We start from the raw sequence: 18,597 nt of genomic DNA, 5'->3' as shown, positions 1-18,597 counted from the left end.
AGGGCTATATCAGACGCAGAGGTTCTTAATAGTGTTGAATTTAAATGTGAAAAAAGCAGCAGGTGTTGATAATACTGGTCTCAAATTATTAAAGATTACTGCATCTGTTATTACGTGGTCAGTAACCCATATTATTAATATAAGTATCAAAACAAATTCTTATCCAGACCTTCTAAAATGTGGAAAAGTAACAGCTATTTTTAAACATGGTGCAAAAGATGACTCTAGCAATTATAGACCAATAGACCAACATTATCAAAAGTATTTGAAAGGCATATAGGACATATACCTAATATATCCTCATACCTAAATGATAATGACCTCATTCACAATGAACAATCTGGTTTTCGAAGATCTCACTCATGTCAGTCAACTTTTACAAAATTCACAGACCTTTGGTTAAAAGAAATGAATAATGGAAATTTAACAGGAGTAATTTTTCTTGATTTAAAAACCCCCATTAGATTTGGTCGACCATAAAATTCTTGTTTCTAAACTGAAATGCTACAATTTTGATGAAGGTTCCATAAAGTTAATAAAGTTCTATTTTCACAACAGAAAACAGCAAGTATACATAGGGAACACTCAATCATCTTATTTAAATGTAAGAACAGGTGTACCACAGGGGTCAGTACTTGGACCCTTACTCTCTTATATTCATAAATGACCTTCCATTAGCTATTACTGAATCACATGTAGATATGTTTGCAGATAATACAACAATACATGTTTCAGGCCCATCAATAAACATTATAAAAGATAAATTAAATAAAGATATGAAACGCACTGAAGCTTGGTGTAAAAACAACAACATGTTTCTGAATGAGAACAAAACAAAAAGCACTTTAATAACTACTGCCCAAAAATTATCTCATATAAAACAAAACGATATAGAGTTAAAGGGACATTCCTGAGTTTGCTGCATTGTAAGATGTTTCCGACTTCTAAATATTTCTACGATTAAACTTACATATTAAATATATTTTCTTGTTTAGAATATCGGTGTCTGTATATTCAATGTGTTTCTGGTCATCTTAATATTTGTAAGAAGCCCAAACTGGATTTCGTCTTTAAATAATTTTGTACGTACGAAAAAAAATTATTTTAGGAAATAAAATGAAATTTAACCCAATACAAATATTAGAACGATCAGAAACATGTTTAATACACAGCCATGAATATTTTATGCCGAAAAATATATTTGATATTTAATTACAATCGTTAAAAAGTCTCTGTTAGTCGATAACACCTTAAACATTGCAGCAAACTCAGGAATGTCCCTTTAAGAGCAAGTATCAAGTCATAAGCTCCTTAGGGTATATACTTGTACCTATATAGACAAGTTTCCTTCAATGGGATACACAAGTAGACAAGGTATGCAAAACACGAACTTCAAAAATCACTGTGCTAGCAAAAATAAAGAAGTATCTTCCTCTAAACATTACAATACTTTATTTTAGTGCTTATATTCAACCATTATTCGATTACTGCTTGACTATATGGGGAAATTGTTCTAAATTAGACTTGGAAAGAATAAATAAATTACAAAAAAGAACAGCACGTATTATTTTTGACAAATCACCTGATGATCCAACTGATTTACTTTTTCATGAACTAAAGTGGCTAAAAATAAACTTAAAGAGTCGAATATCAAAAAGCCATTCTTGTACATAAAACACTAAACAGACTTCCTCCTCAATACATCAGAGACCTGTTCAAATCCAATATCATCAATTTATGAACTTCGCTCCATTGATGATGGAAATATGTTAGTTTCCCGACCAAAAATAGAGCACTACAAGAAAAGCTTTAAATTTTCTTGAGTTGGTATCTGGAAGAGTTTACCTAATGATGTTAAAAAATTTACTAGTTTAAAAATATTTAAGAAAAAATGTTACAAACACTTCTTAGAAACATGATTGCTCTTCTACATAATTATGTCTTGATATGTTTTATGGTTGTATATATTGTACAGACATGTATGGTTTTGTTAGTTTTTATGTTTAATAATTAATATGATTATTGTTATTATTATTGTTATAATTAGTAAGAAGGCCTCAGGGGAGAATAGTCTAAACTAACTGAGCTAGCTTCTATAAATAAAGATTTTATTATTATTATTATTAACTAGAATTTCTAAATAGTAAAGTGTTGCCACTGAATGTAAAAGTGGTTTCCTAATAATTAGTTCGATATAGTATACACGCACACGCACATGTTTTTAGCCCATTCTTCCTGCAGTGCATGTGACAGTTGCGGAAGTGTCTGAGACTCGAGGTCTCGCTGGCATACACGTCTATCCAGTTCGTCCCATAGATGTTCAATGGGGTTGAGATCTGGCGATCCTGATGGCCATGGCAGCACATTAATGTTCTTATTCTGTAGGAAAGCCATTGTTACACGTGCCTTATGCAGCCTGGCATTGTCCTGCTGAAAGAGTTTCTCTCTGCCGATCCAAAATGGGAAGCATGTGACGGCAAAGAATTTCATCCTGGTAGCATACAGCTGTCAGGTTGCCTTGTACGAACACAAGTTCACTTCTGCCGATGATCTTCTGTAAAAGAAAACGTGACTCGTCGCTGAACCATACTCGCCGCCAGATTCCCAAGTTCCACCACTGTACATTTGTGCACCAGCGAACACGTAAATGTCGATGTTGACGTAGCCCGTAAACCAGCTTCTCGAAGTCAGTTCCGAATGGTTTGTGCAGACACCTTTCTCAAACCAGGTATGCGTCCAGCAGTGTTCGTTGCTGTGGCAGTTTGGTGATGCAAGTGCAGAACCCGGATGTAGCGATCTTATCATGCGAGGTTTTCCACTTCTGGGCCGGTCTTCAGCTGATTGAAACTGCTGGTACCTGTCCCAGAGACGTGAAATGGTGCTCTGATGGACGTTCATGTGGTGTGTGATTGCTGACTGCGATTCACCTAACTGGAGGTGCCCTATTGCAATGTTTCGATTCGGCAGGCTTAGTCTTCGCATCTTGTAACTCGTCTATGTCGAAATGGAAATGAGGCATTAGTGCGAGGATTGTAGCTTTAAAGTGATGCTTAAGCAAGGCTTTTCGACGGGTATACATATTCAAAGATATATAATGCACATTATTGCTTAATATCAACAAATATATTATTATATTTAATTAATAAAAAGGTCAAATATGACAGCTATTAGATATAACAGCCATTTATGCAGCCATTTTGTTCCATTCCAGTGAATACGCCCTCTGGCGAACTGATGGTTATGTAATACTTAACGCATACGTCAGAAATGAGCCTTAGAACTAGAGAAAGACAAACTACCTTTTTTTTGCGGGATGATAAATAGTCATACAGTGCAATGTTCTGTACTAATATACATCCCAGTAAGCCAGCAATAAGTATATCCAGCAATATTATATTATTTTTCAATATAAAATAAAACACCATTGTCAAAGTGGATACACAACAAGTCGTAATAATTAACAATATGTTGTCCATGCATTAACCTACGTACTGAAATGATACACAGAGTGTTTTCTTAGTTAATTGGTCTATGCTGTTAGATGCTTCTACCTGTGATTCCTGATTGGTAACCAGACGAGCCAATTAATTGACGCTGTTTAGACACAAAAATACATACCGGTATTGTGTAATATTACCTGTCGCCCCTAAAATGGTAATGGACATGGTTTATTACTGTAAATAGTTCTGTAAAACTATTGATTAAGTAGACTTTTCTGTCTAAAACCACAGAACTGACCAATTACGGTCCCAAAGAAAAAACCATTATCACTTGGGTATCATGGGTTGTTGTTTTTTCTCCAACGTAGCGTATCAATAGGCCTAATAGTGTACATTTTTCCTTTGGATTATTTAACAGAGAAAATACTATAACCCCATTTTGTTCCCTTAATGCAACATGAAATATATTTAGTTCAAAAGTTTATTATATTATCACGTTATTTAAGTCAGGTTGATCAGAAGAGAAGTGCCTTGTCGAAAATTACTGCTTTTGTTTACACTGTACATATAGGAGATGGTCAGGAGCTGACGTCACTTCGCCCCAAGCCAGCTGTCCCGGACGCCTCGAAAAGAAAAGAAAATGGCTGCCCCCAGTTAGCAGGAATAATCACGTTTTTTTATTAACACTAAAGTTGCGCGTTTTTCATTTGGTATAGTGTCAGTATATGTTGGTGGTCTGGGTATGCATCTTTCCAACACATAAGGCTCATGTTTTAGTTTACTCTCCCTTTAAATACCCATCACTACCCCAATCTTTTACGAGCATTCGCCAAAATCTGATCATTTCACGCCGATTCACAAAGGTCTCTTAGGTTCTGCTAGACAACAAAGCATCCTCTTTGCAAGTTTTTTAGCATTGCACTGCGAGATCACAAAGTTTGGATGCTTTGTTGTCTAGCAGAGCCTAAGAGACCTTTGTGAATTAGGCCCCAGGGGCCTAATTTACTAAACTCTCGCAACTTTGCGATCTCGCAGTGCAGTGACATCCTCAGTCAGTTAAGAAAGCTATGCTTCAGAGGAACAAGTTGGTATGGTATCATTAGAATTATGTGAAAACACGGCACTCAGTTTCACATGAACTGTTCCGTTTGCAAATCTAAATTCACTTTAACCGCCATTAGTTTACCTGCTGAACCGCTAAAAGTTGCAAAGTGTTTCAAAATATTTTCAAAAATTATTTTGGATACTTGAGAAATACAATATCATTTGCAAATCAACTTGTGTCATGATTATGTTACCAGTTATCCAATTATAATTCACTATTGCTTACCTAATATTTTTTAATTGAAGTCTCCTGTGAAAACTTCCATTACAAATTTACGTGTGCATTTTAATTATTTTGTCATCAATATAGACTTAGATCTTTGTGGATCTTAGATCTTTCCCCCAAACATCCAATATGTCCTCATGGGTAACCTTAGATACACTTGCGATGATGTACATGAGAGGTTTCTACGTCTGCTCTCTGATGTTGTCAAGTCACATTAGCGGTCATTAATGCATGCAGTGTGTTCACTATCTTTGGGAGCAGTGTTATGTAGTGAACTATATGTTAAATAGAGCTTGAACACTGTTGTACGTCACAACTATGGAATAAAATCTGGGCAGCCATTGTGACTGACACAAGCGTTTTATCTTCTGTATCAACAAGCAGGTACTTGCTAACAAGGAAGGAAAGAAATGTTTTATTTAACAATGCACTCAACACGTTTTATTTACTGTTATATGGCATCAGACATATGGTTAAGGACCACACAGATCTTGAGGGAGGAAACCTGCTGTCACCACTTCATGGTCTACTCGTTTTGATTAGCAGCAAGGGATCTTTTATATGCACCATCCCACAGACAGGGTAGCACATACCATGATCTTTGATATACCAGTCATGGTGCACTGGCTGGAGTACTTGCTAACAGTACCTAGGGTATGGCAGGTATGGTATGTGCCCTGGGAGCCACTTGAAGGGGAAGCGCCACTGAGCAGTTTCTATTAAAGTCAGACGTTATTTAAAAGATGAGTGTCAGATGTTTGGACAGGGGCACAATTTCAGTGCTTGCCATAGGTGCCATTTTTCCGTAGATACGCCACTGCTTACTAAACAAAATACCTTCTGTCTGGGTCAAAGTCTGAGGTGTTCCCAACTTTTGATAGAGAAGTTAACACTATAATTCCTGTGGTTGGTGATAAATATGAGTGTGTTAGTTTCATCTGCGCAAAAAAATGTATGCAATTTTATTTCATCTAGTAGCCTTGTGCATGAAACATGTATGGGGTACCTGTAAAAAAAGTGCTCAAATTTTGTGCTATCTTGCAGTGCAATGCTAAAAGACTTGCAAAGATAAAGGTATACCCGATATACATTAGCCTCAAGTTCAGTCAGTGAATGTTTCGCTGATGTTCACAAACTATTTGATTGGTTCCTGATGTGGCCACTTGGTTTACTGTGATATAAATCAGTGTAGTGATCTGGCTGAACTGGACCTGGATGATTGGAGCAAAATTATTTGTTGCTACAGAGCTTCATTCTTTTCGCCATTCTGTCATCTTTTTACTTTTTGTAATTAAAAAAATATATTTATTAGCCAAATATCAATTAACTCAGAACTGTAATGTTGTCTTGGGTAACATTAATATGTAATAAATTATGTTAATTATGGAAATACGTTTTTTTAACAGGATCTGTTTACAGGAAGTTTATTAAGCAGCTAACGAGGGAATTCCAGCAGAGACTTGCTGTGTTGGGATACATTCCAGGATCCTTCACAGATGTCGAGGCCAGTCAACTACTGGGTATGTAATGTGTTGATCAACTACTGGGTATGTAATGTGTTGATCAACTACTGTGTTTGTAATGTGTTAATCAACTACTGGGTGTGTAATGTGTTGATCAATTACTGGGTATGTAACGTGTTGATCAACTGCTGGGTATGTAATGTGTTGATAAACTATTGGGTATGTAATGTGTTGATCAACTACTGGGTATGTAATGTGTTGAACAGCTACAAGGTATGAAATGTGTTGATCAGCTACAAGGTATGTATTGTGTTGATTAATTACTGGGTGTGTAATGTGTTTATCAATTACTGGGTATGTAATGTGTTGATCAGCTACTGGGTATGTAATCGTGTTTATCAACTACAGGGTTTGTAATGTGTTGATCAACTACTAGGTATGTAATGTGTTGATCAACTACTGGGTTTTTAATGTGTTGATCAATTACTAGGTATGTAATGTGTTGATCAACTACTTGGTATGTAACCCACAGCTGCAAAAGTCATTAACCCAGTTACCACACTTAGAGGTCAGCATCCTGACACAGGTAGGTCTGCGCCCCCATGCTATCTTGTCATCTGATAGGCCGACATTTGTTTTTGTGACATAAAAGCGGCTTCCCACGCGTATACCTGCCTCTTTTTACGTGACCAGATATCCCCTCTACGAGTCAGTAATGACTTCCACCTCAACTGTCTCTTGTACATCAAAACAACAGCTGCGAAAGGTAGATAACTCCTCCGTAAACCGAAGCCACTCTACAGATCATTAACAATTTCCATTTCATCTGTTTCCTGTACATCAAAGGACCCCCCCCCCCCCCCCCCCCCCCCAATAATTGAAGCAGTTTGATCGAACGGATGTTTTCGACTCGCCAATTTCTCCTGCGTTATCTTTTCCTTTTTAAGAAATATCCTCAAGTTCGTAGCAAAACGCGGATCCTCACCAATACCAAAATGTCATGGTTCGCCATTCGCGATGTTATTGTTAGCAGAAGACAAATGAAATTGCGCTTTGCGCATTTGTTATTTACCCGGTAGCCATCGTTTCTAATTTTTGTTTTTTAAATTTCTCCGGTGAGGGTGTTAAATCATGGATTTACGTCCAACTAAGTTATGTTTACATTTACGACCGTCTTTGAGAATAAGGTGCTTCTTGCACGTAAACGTAAATCTACAGCAGACGTAAATGCTAGTCGTAGACGTAAATTTACACCTTTTTGTGAATATGGGTCCAGGGTCCCCACACCGTGACATTAGCTCCACACACACGTCAGCATCCCCACGTGACCCGGGGTCAACGAGTACACATCAGGCTCAAGTGCCCTACCTACTACTATTGTCAATCATGAACATGTGTTGTGATGTCTCAATTCACCAATTGTGTTTATTTCCTTCACAAGTCTGTCAATTTGTACTTAAACCGCTTAAAACATGCAGCACGTGCACTTTTGAAGCATAAAAGGTTGTGAGCCAGTAAGTTAAGTTTTGCACAAATACCCGATCTAAAATAACACAAGACAAGTTTTGGCGGAACAGTAACCGGAAGTGACTTTATTACCACAAATGTCAGTACTAAAAACCGAACTCAAACTAACGATCCAATTGCGGTCAACAGAACCTATTGGCGTGATTGTCTTTTCTTTCTTTTCATGATCATTGTTCTCTCATTCATGTTAAACAGCATTTTGAAAATAAACGTATAAACTGGAAGGCTATACAAAAACTAACTACTAAATACTGAACAAAATTGACTTCATTAATCGATAAAACGAATGATGGATAGATGACTAATTATTGTCACTACAATATTTTTTATTAAGATCCATTCAACTTTAATTAACATAAATACAAAACCTCTTGTCACCAAAACAACTGGTAAACTGCATATAAACAAACCATATGAATATGATGTAACTGTGTTAAAATTTAAAAGGTATCAAGTTGTACACATGTAAAATAATTTGACACAATGGAACCATCATCGGGTAGACTTACCTCCGGACCACAAGATTATTCTGCCTTGTGTAAAAACTGTTTCATAGTCATCAAGGTATTTGGGTTTGGTATGATGACGAGCAGGCCGATGAGATATCTCAACATTGTTAGAAGGGGTAGGGTCTGAAGACTTATCATATAAGTCATGAGTATCAGTTGGTGCAATGTCTGGAACTATAGTATGGAGTGGAATGTTGTCCGTTTGGACATCAATGGCTGAGAACGGTCTGGGAACAGATGGTAAAGGGGTTGGTTGGTCAACACTCTCAGCTTCTTCATCCTCCAATAACTCGTCACTAGGTGTACAAACATGATTATTTTTGGAAATAACATAGCTAGGAACCTTGAAACACTCGCTGTCTCGTACTCTGTAAGTGATACTATGTAAATGACTGCCATTGAACTTGGCCACATTAACCCATGTGCCATCTATGTGAGTTACCAAGTACTGAGGTCTACCGTGAGTCGTCTAATGTGAACTAGAAAGGTACACTATATTCACCCACTGATATCTCGGGAGAGTGATGAAAGATGTTGGACGGAGTCTTAGACCTTTCACTATGTTTGTGCCATGCTGATCATTGATTAACTGTTGGTCGTCAACTGGAATTTGTTCGTGCGGGAACTGATCTCTATGTGTCCACATCTCTCTTGCAGATAGTCCACGTGAGCGAATTCGAGAATTCAGCCTTGCTGTAACAACAGCTAAAGACATAGCAGAAATGTAACTGATGAGAGGATTATGTCGTAAGAGTTCTTCTTCTAACTCCTGGACAGCGTTTTCAGCAACAGGATTTTTGTTAGGATTCTTGTAAGGATTCTTTATCCTTCCCACCTCCAAGCTGATTCTTTCTTTAGTTAGGAGTTTGTCAGTGACAAGAGCTTGAAAGCCGGGAGCTGGATCTGTCTGCACAAGAGCTGGTGGTCCATTGAGTGGTCGAAGATCAACACATAATCGACTTAAAGCCTCTCGTAATGATTCATGTCGTTCACTTTCAATTAGTATGGTAGCTGTATATGAGGTTACAGTTTCTCCGAGGACAAAGATTAGTTCTTGGTTGTGTTTTATAACATCAGCGGCTTTGATAGTTGGAGTGATCTTTGTAAGTGAAGTGCATTGGTGGTAGCTTGTAGACATAAGATCAAAGCCTTATTACTGTCTAGGGCATGAAAATACCGGTGAAATACCAATTTCAACTGATGGCGAGTTGGGTGGTCTAACTGTAGGTGAAGAGCAGTGAGTAGCCCTTCCAGGAACTGACGTGGGACTATAATACAGTCGTGAGTTGGATGAAGTGGTTTGTGTCTTTTGACCACGAGTAAACCATCACTTGAGACGGACACCACTCTGAGGTAATGTTTGACATCTTTAATGTTTGTAAGCTTTTTGGACGGACGTGTTCCTTGGCGTAAATGTGAGTATATACACACACAAACACACAACTGACTAACAGTTTGAATTATCATACATGTTTCCATTGATCATGCACAAAACTAGGTATATATTGTAAAGAATCGTCCATATTAACAATGTAAGTACCAAAGAATCTAAAATGCAACAAAATAATGAAATTAAAAAGAACACATGTATGAATGTTTTTATTTTTTTATTACATACCCTTTTAATCTTAACTTTACCAATAAAGACCATTCTGACTCTGCAATACAAAAAATCTTTCATTGAACATATACATACATGTATGTGTAATACAAAATCTCTCATGCATAGTTAACTTATTCACTCGAATGCTGTCATGTCCACAAAATTCAACTAACTTTCCAGACGAATTAAGTGGTGTTATTTAATTCAAATTTTATTAATCATAATACACAAAATTGGTTTGTAATAAATACAAAAGAACCACATACCATTTGGTACAAACATACATTAAGGACATTCTCCATACACTAGTAGAACATATACTGGATAATCTAATTATTATGTACACACCAACACATCAAAGATATTCTCCATACATGAGTAGAATAATAGAACATAAAAAAAGTTTGTTTTATTTAACGACACCACTAGAGGACATTGATTTATTCATCATCGGCTATTAGATGTCAAACATGTCTAACACGAAACCCACTACAGTTTTCCTAATGCAGCAAGGGGTCTTTTATATGCATTTTCTCATAGATACCACAGCCTGCATTAGAACATATGCACTCATTAATCTCATTAATACATGTATGTACAGACCATAACAAGAAGGATATTTTCCATACATGGGTAGAACACAAACTGGTTAATCTTATTAATATGTACAGACCATAACAAGAAGGATATTTTCCATACATGGGTAGAACATAACTGGTTAATCTTATTAATTTGTACAGACCATAACAAGAAGGATATTTTCCATACATGGGTAGAACACAAACTGGTTAATCTTATTAATATGTACAGACCATAACAAGAAGGATATTTTCCATACATGGGTAGAACACAAACTGGTTAATCTTATTAATATATACACACCATCATATCAAGAATATTCTCCTTACATAAGTAAAATGTACACAACATCACATCTAGGATATTTTTCATACAAGAGTAGAACATACATTGGTTAAACTTATGTATGTACAAAATATCACATCAAGGATATATTTTCATACACAAATAGAACATACACTGGTTAATCTTATTTATATATGTACACAATGACACGTCTGTTAACAAATCTCATACAGAGATGTCAGTAAATGCATGCATAAATAATTTTATTTTTAAAAAACATTTTATTATTAATTTTTGGATATTTCAATTCTTGGAATAATGGGTTATATTTCGCAAAATAAACGAGTGCAATAAATAGGAAGCGAAAACAACGTATGTGAAGTTCTGTATTTATTACATACCTTCTTTTATGTTTTTCAAAAAAGGTTTTTAATTTAACGTCATAAGAACACTTTGTTAAATCTATGATCAAAACTCCTTTCATGGATTTATTTAACATTAAGAATCATACTCTGTGGCAGCCTTGTGTAATGTTTCAAATACAATGTGATGCCATTTGTAAATCATATAACGTCAGTAAATAACAGGTGCTAACTGCAGTAAAAAGAAAAAGGGAATTCCCCCAAAAGTTCTTGTCCAGATCGCACATATGTGCGATATAAAATAAATTTATCGCACTGTTTCAAAATGTCTTTATCACTATAGTAAGACTGAATAGGTATGTAATGAAAGGGTTTCTTTGAATAATATAATTTTAAAGATAGTTATTCTGCACATTACCTTTCTTGGAATACAATGTTGTCATAATAAAACATTTAAGATAACAAAGTTTAGATATTTCATTGTTGGAATGCATTGTTATAATTAATTCAAAGTTTTCTTGGAATAATATAATATTAAAGATATCCAAGTTTAGTTATTTCACTTTTGGAATACATTGTTGTAAATACGACGTTTTCTTGAATTAATATAATATTAAAGATATCCAATTTTAGATATTTCATTCATGGAATGCATTGTTGTAAATATTAGTACAACGTTTTCTTGGAATAATATAATATTAAAAATATACATTTCAGATATTTTACTTCCTACAATACAGTGTAGCAGATACAAAGGTTTTGGATATTTCATTTCTTGGAATAATAGATTACCATTTGCGCCTTTAATAGAAACTGCTCTGAGTTTGTTGCCTTTGTAAAATGGTTCTGACTAATAGCCCAGTAGGAAAATGCCTGCTTGATGTGCGGTCGGTCTAGGATCGATCCCTGTCAGTGGGCCTATTGGGCTGTTTCTCGTTCTAGCCAGTGCACCATGACTGGTACATCAAAGGCTGTGGTATCCTGTCTATGGGGTGGTGCATATTAAAGATCCCTGGCTGCTAATCGAAATAGAGTAGCTCATGAAGTGGCGACAGCGGGTTTCCTCCCTCAATATCTGTGTGGTCCTTAACCATATGTCCGACGCAATATAACCGTAAATAAAATGTGTTGAGTGCATCGTTAAATAAACCAATTCCTTCCTTCCTTCCTGACTAATAGTCCCTTAAGGACTAAAACGTTCCTGTTTAGATTTATCAGTGTCCGTATATTCAGTATGTTTCTGGTCATCCTGACGATTTTGTAAAAGATATATACAGGGTATATATACATTAGGAAATAAAATGAAGTTTGCATTATCTATTAAAGACACAAGGACTGTAACTATCTGGGTGGTCAATGAGTTAATGACAGAGCAGTAACCAAATGTCATCACATGGACTTGACTGCAATCTCGCAGGAGATGCTGGGTCATTCAGATTGTGCAACAAAACATTGGCTTGTTCACTTTCTTTGAGCTGAGCAAGATGTTTTTGACACATCTTGACCGGCTGTGGAAGGTCGTTGGCTTGGTACAAATCTATCATAGCTGTAAGCTGTACAGAAGCCTTTCCATAAGCTTCTCTGACTTTCTGGACATCACCCAAGTTGGTAAAAATGTCTATCATCTCTCTGTAACACGTATACATTCTGAGACCATCAGTTTTGAACTTGTAAACTTTGGACTCAAAGGTAACTGCTTCCTCAAATAATTTCAAAGCTTCCGTTTGTGCACCAGCACCTTTATAAGCACATCCTAAGTTGATGAGGCTTTCAACGTGTAAAATGCATCCTTTATTAGTTATCTTTCTAATGTTCACTGCCTTTTGGAATGAAACTATAGCATCTTCATAATTTTTTTGGTTCAAGTATACCTTACCCAAAGTGTCAAGAGTAAGCCCTCTTTCATGACTGTATAGTTCTGGTGCAAAGTCTAGTGATGCTAAAGCTGCTTCCAACATAATCTTTGCTTCCTGATGATTCCCTAGTTGGATGTATGTGTCTGCAACTGTGTTTTGTGAAGCAATGATTGCTTTTAGTGGTGCATTGGTTTTCTGCTTTATTTCTAGTCCTCGTTCAAAATATTCCCTTGCCCTCTCAGAGTCACGTTTGCTTGCCATTATCAATCCAATGTTGTTGTTTATCGATCCTAGTAAGGGATGGTCATGACCAAGCTTCCTTATATATCCTTTCAATGCTGCAAACATATATTCCTCAGCTATTTGCAGATTTCCTACAAAATAGTACAAGAGAATTAACAATGGACATTGGTTTGGTTAATACTGCTCACAAATGATGTGAGGTCTTAAGTTATATGTATTAAAGTTATTAAACTACAAATGCAATCCGATTTAAAAGCAGAAATAGCAAACATGTATTGTGCATTAGATAATGTTTGTTTGTTATGAAAAAAACAATACTGTCATGCTGAATCAGTTTAGATAATGTTAAGTCTTTTATAGTTCAAAAACAATTGCCATATTGATTCAGTTTTGTGCATTAGTAATGTTAGGCAACTTGAGGTTTCATTCCAATGTTATTAAACTACAAATGCAATGCCATTTAAAAGCAAACATGTATTGTGCATTAGATAATGTTTGTTTGTTATGAAAAAAAACCCCAATACTGTCATGCTAAATCAGTTTAGATAATGTTAAGTCTTTCATATGATAAACACAATTACCATAATGATTCAGTTTTGTGCATTAAGATGATATTAGGCAACTTGGGATGTTTCATTCCAGTACCAGCTCAAACCCAGAACCAGTGCATCTCTAAACTCAATGGGTAGGTGTACGTACTGCTGCTTCACAGTTCATCTCATTGTGGATCATCTATATAAATGTGTGTGATGTCCTAGCATATACATCCAACAAGTCGTCCACAATGTTCAAAATAATGAAAGGTATGGATCCTGATGATTTTATGATGCACAGTATCACAAACACAGTTGAAGAAAGAGTCCCTTACATGCTGAGAAATTGTAATGATATTTCTTTACCCTCTGCTAGAACTAGTTTATGTCAACCATCATTTATCCATTTGACAATAAAACTTTGGAACAATTACCTATGAGCTAAAATTTGAAGTTGTCTTAAACATTTTAAAAAGCAATATAAGACCCGATGTCCCAAGCTAGCATTGCACTATACTATTCATTTGGCAAATGTATTGCATACCAAGGTAGATACAGGTGTAGTTATTTAAAAGCAGACATATATAGAGTTGTCCTCAACACCGATTCCTGGTGTAACTGGAAATCATTTCGAAAACAATTTAAAAAAAAAAAATTCTGTGAATGCATTTTATATGAAAGGCAAAGATGCATTCTCTGAAATTCATTGTAAAGATTTCAGCCACTAAATTTGCAACTGATTTTAAATGGTAAGAAGTAAACAAGACAATAAAAAATAATGTACATGTCTCTTAATTAGTCAATAATGAATCAACGTTTTTGTATAGCCTTTACATAAGCATTAATGTGATGGCTTGTTTGTGTTTTGTGTTTTTGAGCAAACCTGTTGTCTGCTTATCAAAACATAGAGCACTTTATTGCTTCTTTTCTTTCTTTTCTGCATTCTTTATTTCTCCCCTGCGCGTGCTGTAACATCACCATGGTGCAGGGGTGTAACATTCTCTTTGAGAATGGCCAATACAGCACAAATTAAAATTTTGAGTAAAAGTCAGTATCTATTTGTGATATTTGTATTTTTGTACAGTTCTTTGCACTGTTTTTATTTTAAATCTTCAATTTATATATTGATGTTGATCATCACCTTATTTGTTTGCATTACCAGTTTGACACCCAATAGCCGATGTATTTTTCGTGCTGGGGTGTCGTTAAACATTCATTCATTCATTCTTTATTTCTTTCAATATTTATTTCTGTTCAAATTTAAACTGCATAAATACATTATTGTTGTGACATGTACCTGTACGTATTGTGGAGAAGGCCTAGAAAGTTGTATAACTTGTGCCTAATCCATTTGTTTATTTTTTTTAAAAACAAAATCAATAAAACAGGTTTCAATCAAACAAAAACATCTGTGTCTCTGTTACACATTTGTGGTACAAATCCCAACAAATGCCACACAAAGTGAAACATATCATAGGCAAGCATAACCAATATAGACAGTGTGCTATAAGAATGACAAATGAAGAAACATGCGAGATGCCAGAGACCCTCACTTACTAGATAGTATAATAGTTACAAGATATTACTGTTGTTTTGTTTTGTTTTTACTATTAAATTACACATCACTTACATTTTGCTTTAATCTTTAATTTTTGTTTGCTTCAATCATTGATTTTTGGTCAATTCTAAAACAATAATGCATGCTTGCAGCTAAGTTGTCGTAGGTAGTTACAAGCTTGTTACATGGTAATACAAGCTATCTGCAAGCTAATATTTACATAAGCTAGTGGGCAATTCTGCAAACTTGCTGCAAGCATGTCTTCATTTGTACAAGCTTGCGACAAGTTGTTGCATGCATATCTTCAAGTATGCAAGCATCTTCAGTTACACAAGCTTGCAGCAAGTTTGTCTGCATTTGTGCAAGATTGCTGCTTGCATATCGTCAAGTATGCAAGCTTCCTGCATGCATGGCTTCACTTGTGGAAACTTGAGCATGTTTGCAGCAAGCATGTCTTTATTTGTGCAAGCTTACGCAATGTTCCAGAAAAATTTCTTAGTTTGTTCAGTTTGAAGTTGGTCATTTTGCAACAACAAAAACAACACCGCACAAATAAAATATCTATCCAAATAATTTCATAATCATTTTTAAAAGTTTATAACTAATCATGAGATTTATCAACCTCAATAGAAACAGTGGCTAAACAACCAAATATATTTATAATAGATTTAGATAGTACTAACAATAATTAAAACAATTATTAATATTAATATACACATAATATGTAATATGATTAAAACAGAATCATCTTGTAATTATCCCACCCTACCTCCTCACTTCCAACAGACCTCCCCCACTCACCATTACGTAGATTGTCACAATAAAGATCTGTAAAAACGGAGAGGTGACCCCATCCCAATGTTAATTACAGTTTGGATTGCGTTTTATTTTTTTTATTAAGATACAGAATTCAATCATTTGCAACCACCCTCTGGGGGGATGGCAAAATTTTACAGGTACCACCCACACCCACTGCTACAAATAATAAAGTAATGATATTAATTTAATTAATTTTAATTAAATGATAAAATAAATACATTTTAAAAATTAAGTGAAATTTTAAGTTTAAAATAAATAAATTAAAAAGAATAATGAAATAAAATAATATATATGTTTAACGACACCACATTGATTTATTAATCATTGGCTATTGAATGTGAAACATTTGATAACTGACATCTATATTCTTAGAGAAAACCTGCTACATTTTTTCCATTAGTAGCAAACTACTATTTGACTGCTTTTCATTTCATGACCAAACCACATCAGTGGACATATTCTCTTACTGCATTTTCCCCCATCCCAAACAGTGCATTGTAATTGGTATACCAAAGGTTGTGGTATGTGCAGCCATGTCTGCTAATGGAACAATGTAGCAGGTGCCCTCTAAGACTAAGAATAAAAACAAATGATCTGATGATCAATGAATCATTAACAGTGGTGTCATAAACTAAATAATTTTAACTTTAATTTCATGAATAAATGATTTGTACAAAGTTTGATTAATTTTGAATTAATTTGTTTTTCAGTTTCTATTTGGATTTTGGATGAAATGCAGAGAACATTCCAAAACCAGAAAGAAAATAGATGAGATGATGTAAACAGTGTGAAATATACACTATTTTAAAAGTATGTACAGGTTATTATCTGTTCATTTGTTCATGTATTACTATAATATTTTTTATCGTGAAATGAGCCCAGACATCATTGTTCATATGTTAACAATGTCATAAATATTTCCAGAATTTGTTTGGCAGCAAGCTGGTCGCAAGCATGCAGCATGGATGTAAAAAGGTTCCGAATGCTAACTTAAAGTGAACAAGCTTGCAGAAAGTTGGTTGCAAGCATACAAGAAGCTGTCCGGTTGTTGTAAAAAGGGAAACAGTTCCAAATACTAGCTTAAAGCAAACAAGCTGGCAGGAAGTTGGTCGCAAGCATACAACAGGCTGCATGGTTGCAAACTTGCAAGAGGCTGGTTGTACACTGGCAAGAAGCTGGTCGCAAGTTTGTAAAGAGTTCTAAATACTAGCTTAATGCAAATTAACAAGCTCGCAGAAAGCTGGTCGCAAACATGTGGGAAGTTGGCTGCATACTTGAGCATTAAAATCTTAAACATTTTGCAGGGATATTACACAGCAGTCACAACTGAAGCAAGTTTACAGCAAATACAGTTATAATCAGATTACTTTAATGGATTAATAAAATTAGTAATGTACAAACCTTGCAGAACTTGCTTTGTGAAGAAGGACATCTTGGAACAGAATTCATTGTGAAGTGTATCATTTTGATTGGTTAGTCAGCATTTTATCTGCATGATGATACCCAGCTTCTTTTGTCTCTTAACATGTATACATACAGGTACATGCAGGAAGAGACCGATGGATCAATGAATAGATAGATGTGGATGGATGGATGGACGGACGAATGGATGGTTTTTGGTTGGTGGGCAGGTGGATAGACAGATATATGAGAGGGATGAACAATATGGAAGGTTTAACATTCAAAGCTATTTTCTGCTATCATGCGTTTATACAGAAAATTGCCAAGAAACTTTCATAACGCTAACACCAATTCGCAAAAAGCAATTAAAACAAATTAAAACAGTCTTAAATATACAATCTCATTTATGTTTTTAATATTTAAGCATTAACAAGAGATCATTCAGTTTCATGTTCCTCCACTGATAGTGCATACATCGATTTGTCTTAACAGCAATTTCTAAATATGATAAAATAAATCCTACATTTTATTTGTGTCCCAAGAATAAAGGCCTCCCCAACACATTTTTTTAAGTGAGAAACAAAAATATATTTTTGCTTGATATGTGGTAGTTACAAATGTTCTAGTGCTTTAACTTATTTTATAGCATTAAACTTATTTTGCAGCTTTAAATAAAACGAAGCTGGTTAGATGGTGCATAATAACCAGGAGTCCATAGTTAATAACTGCAACAGAAACAGTGTTGATAATAGTTTACTACAGCTATCAGATTCTAATAACGCTGTTACACATGCATTGTATTACAACTATGTTCGCTCGTTAGTAACATAAAATATCAGAATTCTAAAACTAACAAACTATACATGTAATTATACCAATTCATAGCAGAAAAAAATATAGCTCATCAAATACTAATAAAATATCATTTGCTAATACATGTAACAACATTATTAATAATAAATAATAATAATAGTAATAATAAGCAACACATAGAAACTGGATTTTTAGAGGGAAATCAATCATACAAGTACCCCTGTCACTGAAATCAATCATACAAGTACCCCTGTCACTGAAATCAATCATACAAGT

The 18,597-nt window shown here is 35.1% G+C and overlaps 1 protein-coding gene and 1 long non-coding RNA gene across 4 annotated transcripts in view; one reads left to right on the top strand and one right to left on the bottom strand.

Moving 5' to 3' along the window:
* Positions 1 to 5,093: 5,093 nt before the first annotated feature.
* On the top strand, positions 5,094 to 17,893 carry LOC121370283. 2 transcript variants are annotated; one of them, XR_005957660.1, is made up of 4 exons: positions 5,094 to 5,154; positions 6,177 to 6,290; positions 16,818 to 16,917; positions 17,032 to 17,893. It is a non-coding gene; the product is annotated as an uncharacterized LOC121370283 (long non-coding RNA). The 2 variants fall into 2 exon arrangements; XR_005957661.1 differs by lacking the exons at positions 16,818 to 16,917; positions 17,032 to 17,893 and adding exons at positions 8,927 to 9,622; positions 13,840 to 14,737.
* Positions 12,150 to 18,597, bottom strand: part of LOC121370282 — a 30,149-nt gene continuing 23,701 nt past the window's right edge. For both annotated transcript variants that reach the window (XM_041495418.1, XM_041495419.1), the window contains exon 10: positions 12,150 to 13,328. In XM_041495418.1, coding sequence (XP_041351352.1) covers positions 12,460 to 13,328 — 869 coding nt within the window. In that variant the 3' untranslated portion in view covers positions 12,150 to 12,459. The remainder of the gene's footprint in view (positions 13,329 to 18,597) is intronic.

Source organism: Gigantopelta aegis, chromosome 4 (assembly GCF_016097555.1).
Source record: "Gigantopelta aegis isolate Gae_Host chromosome 4, Gae_host_genome, whole genome shotgun sequence".
Classification (NCBI taxonomy): Eukaryota; Metazoa; Mollusca; class Gastropoda; order Neomphalida; family Peltospiridae; genus Gigantopelta; species Gigantopelta aegis.
The sequence above is the reverse complement of the archived record's forward strand: the minus strand, read 5'-3'. Positions and strand labels throughout refer to the sequence as shown.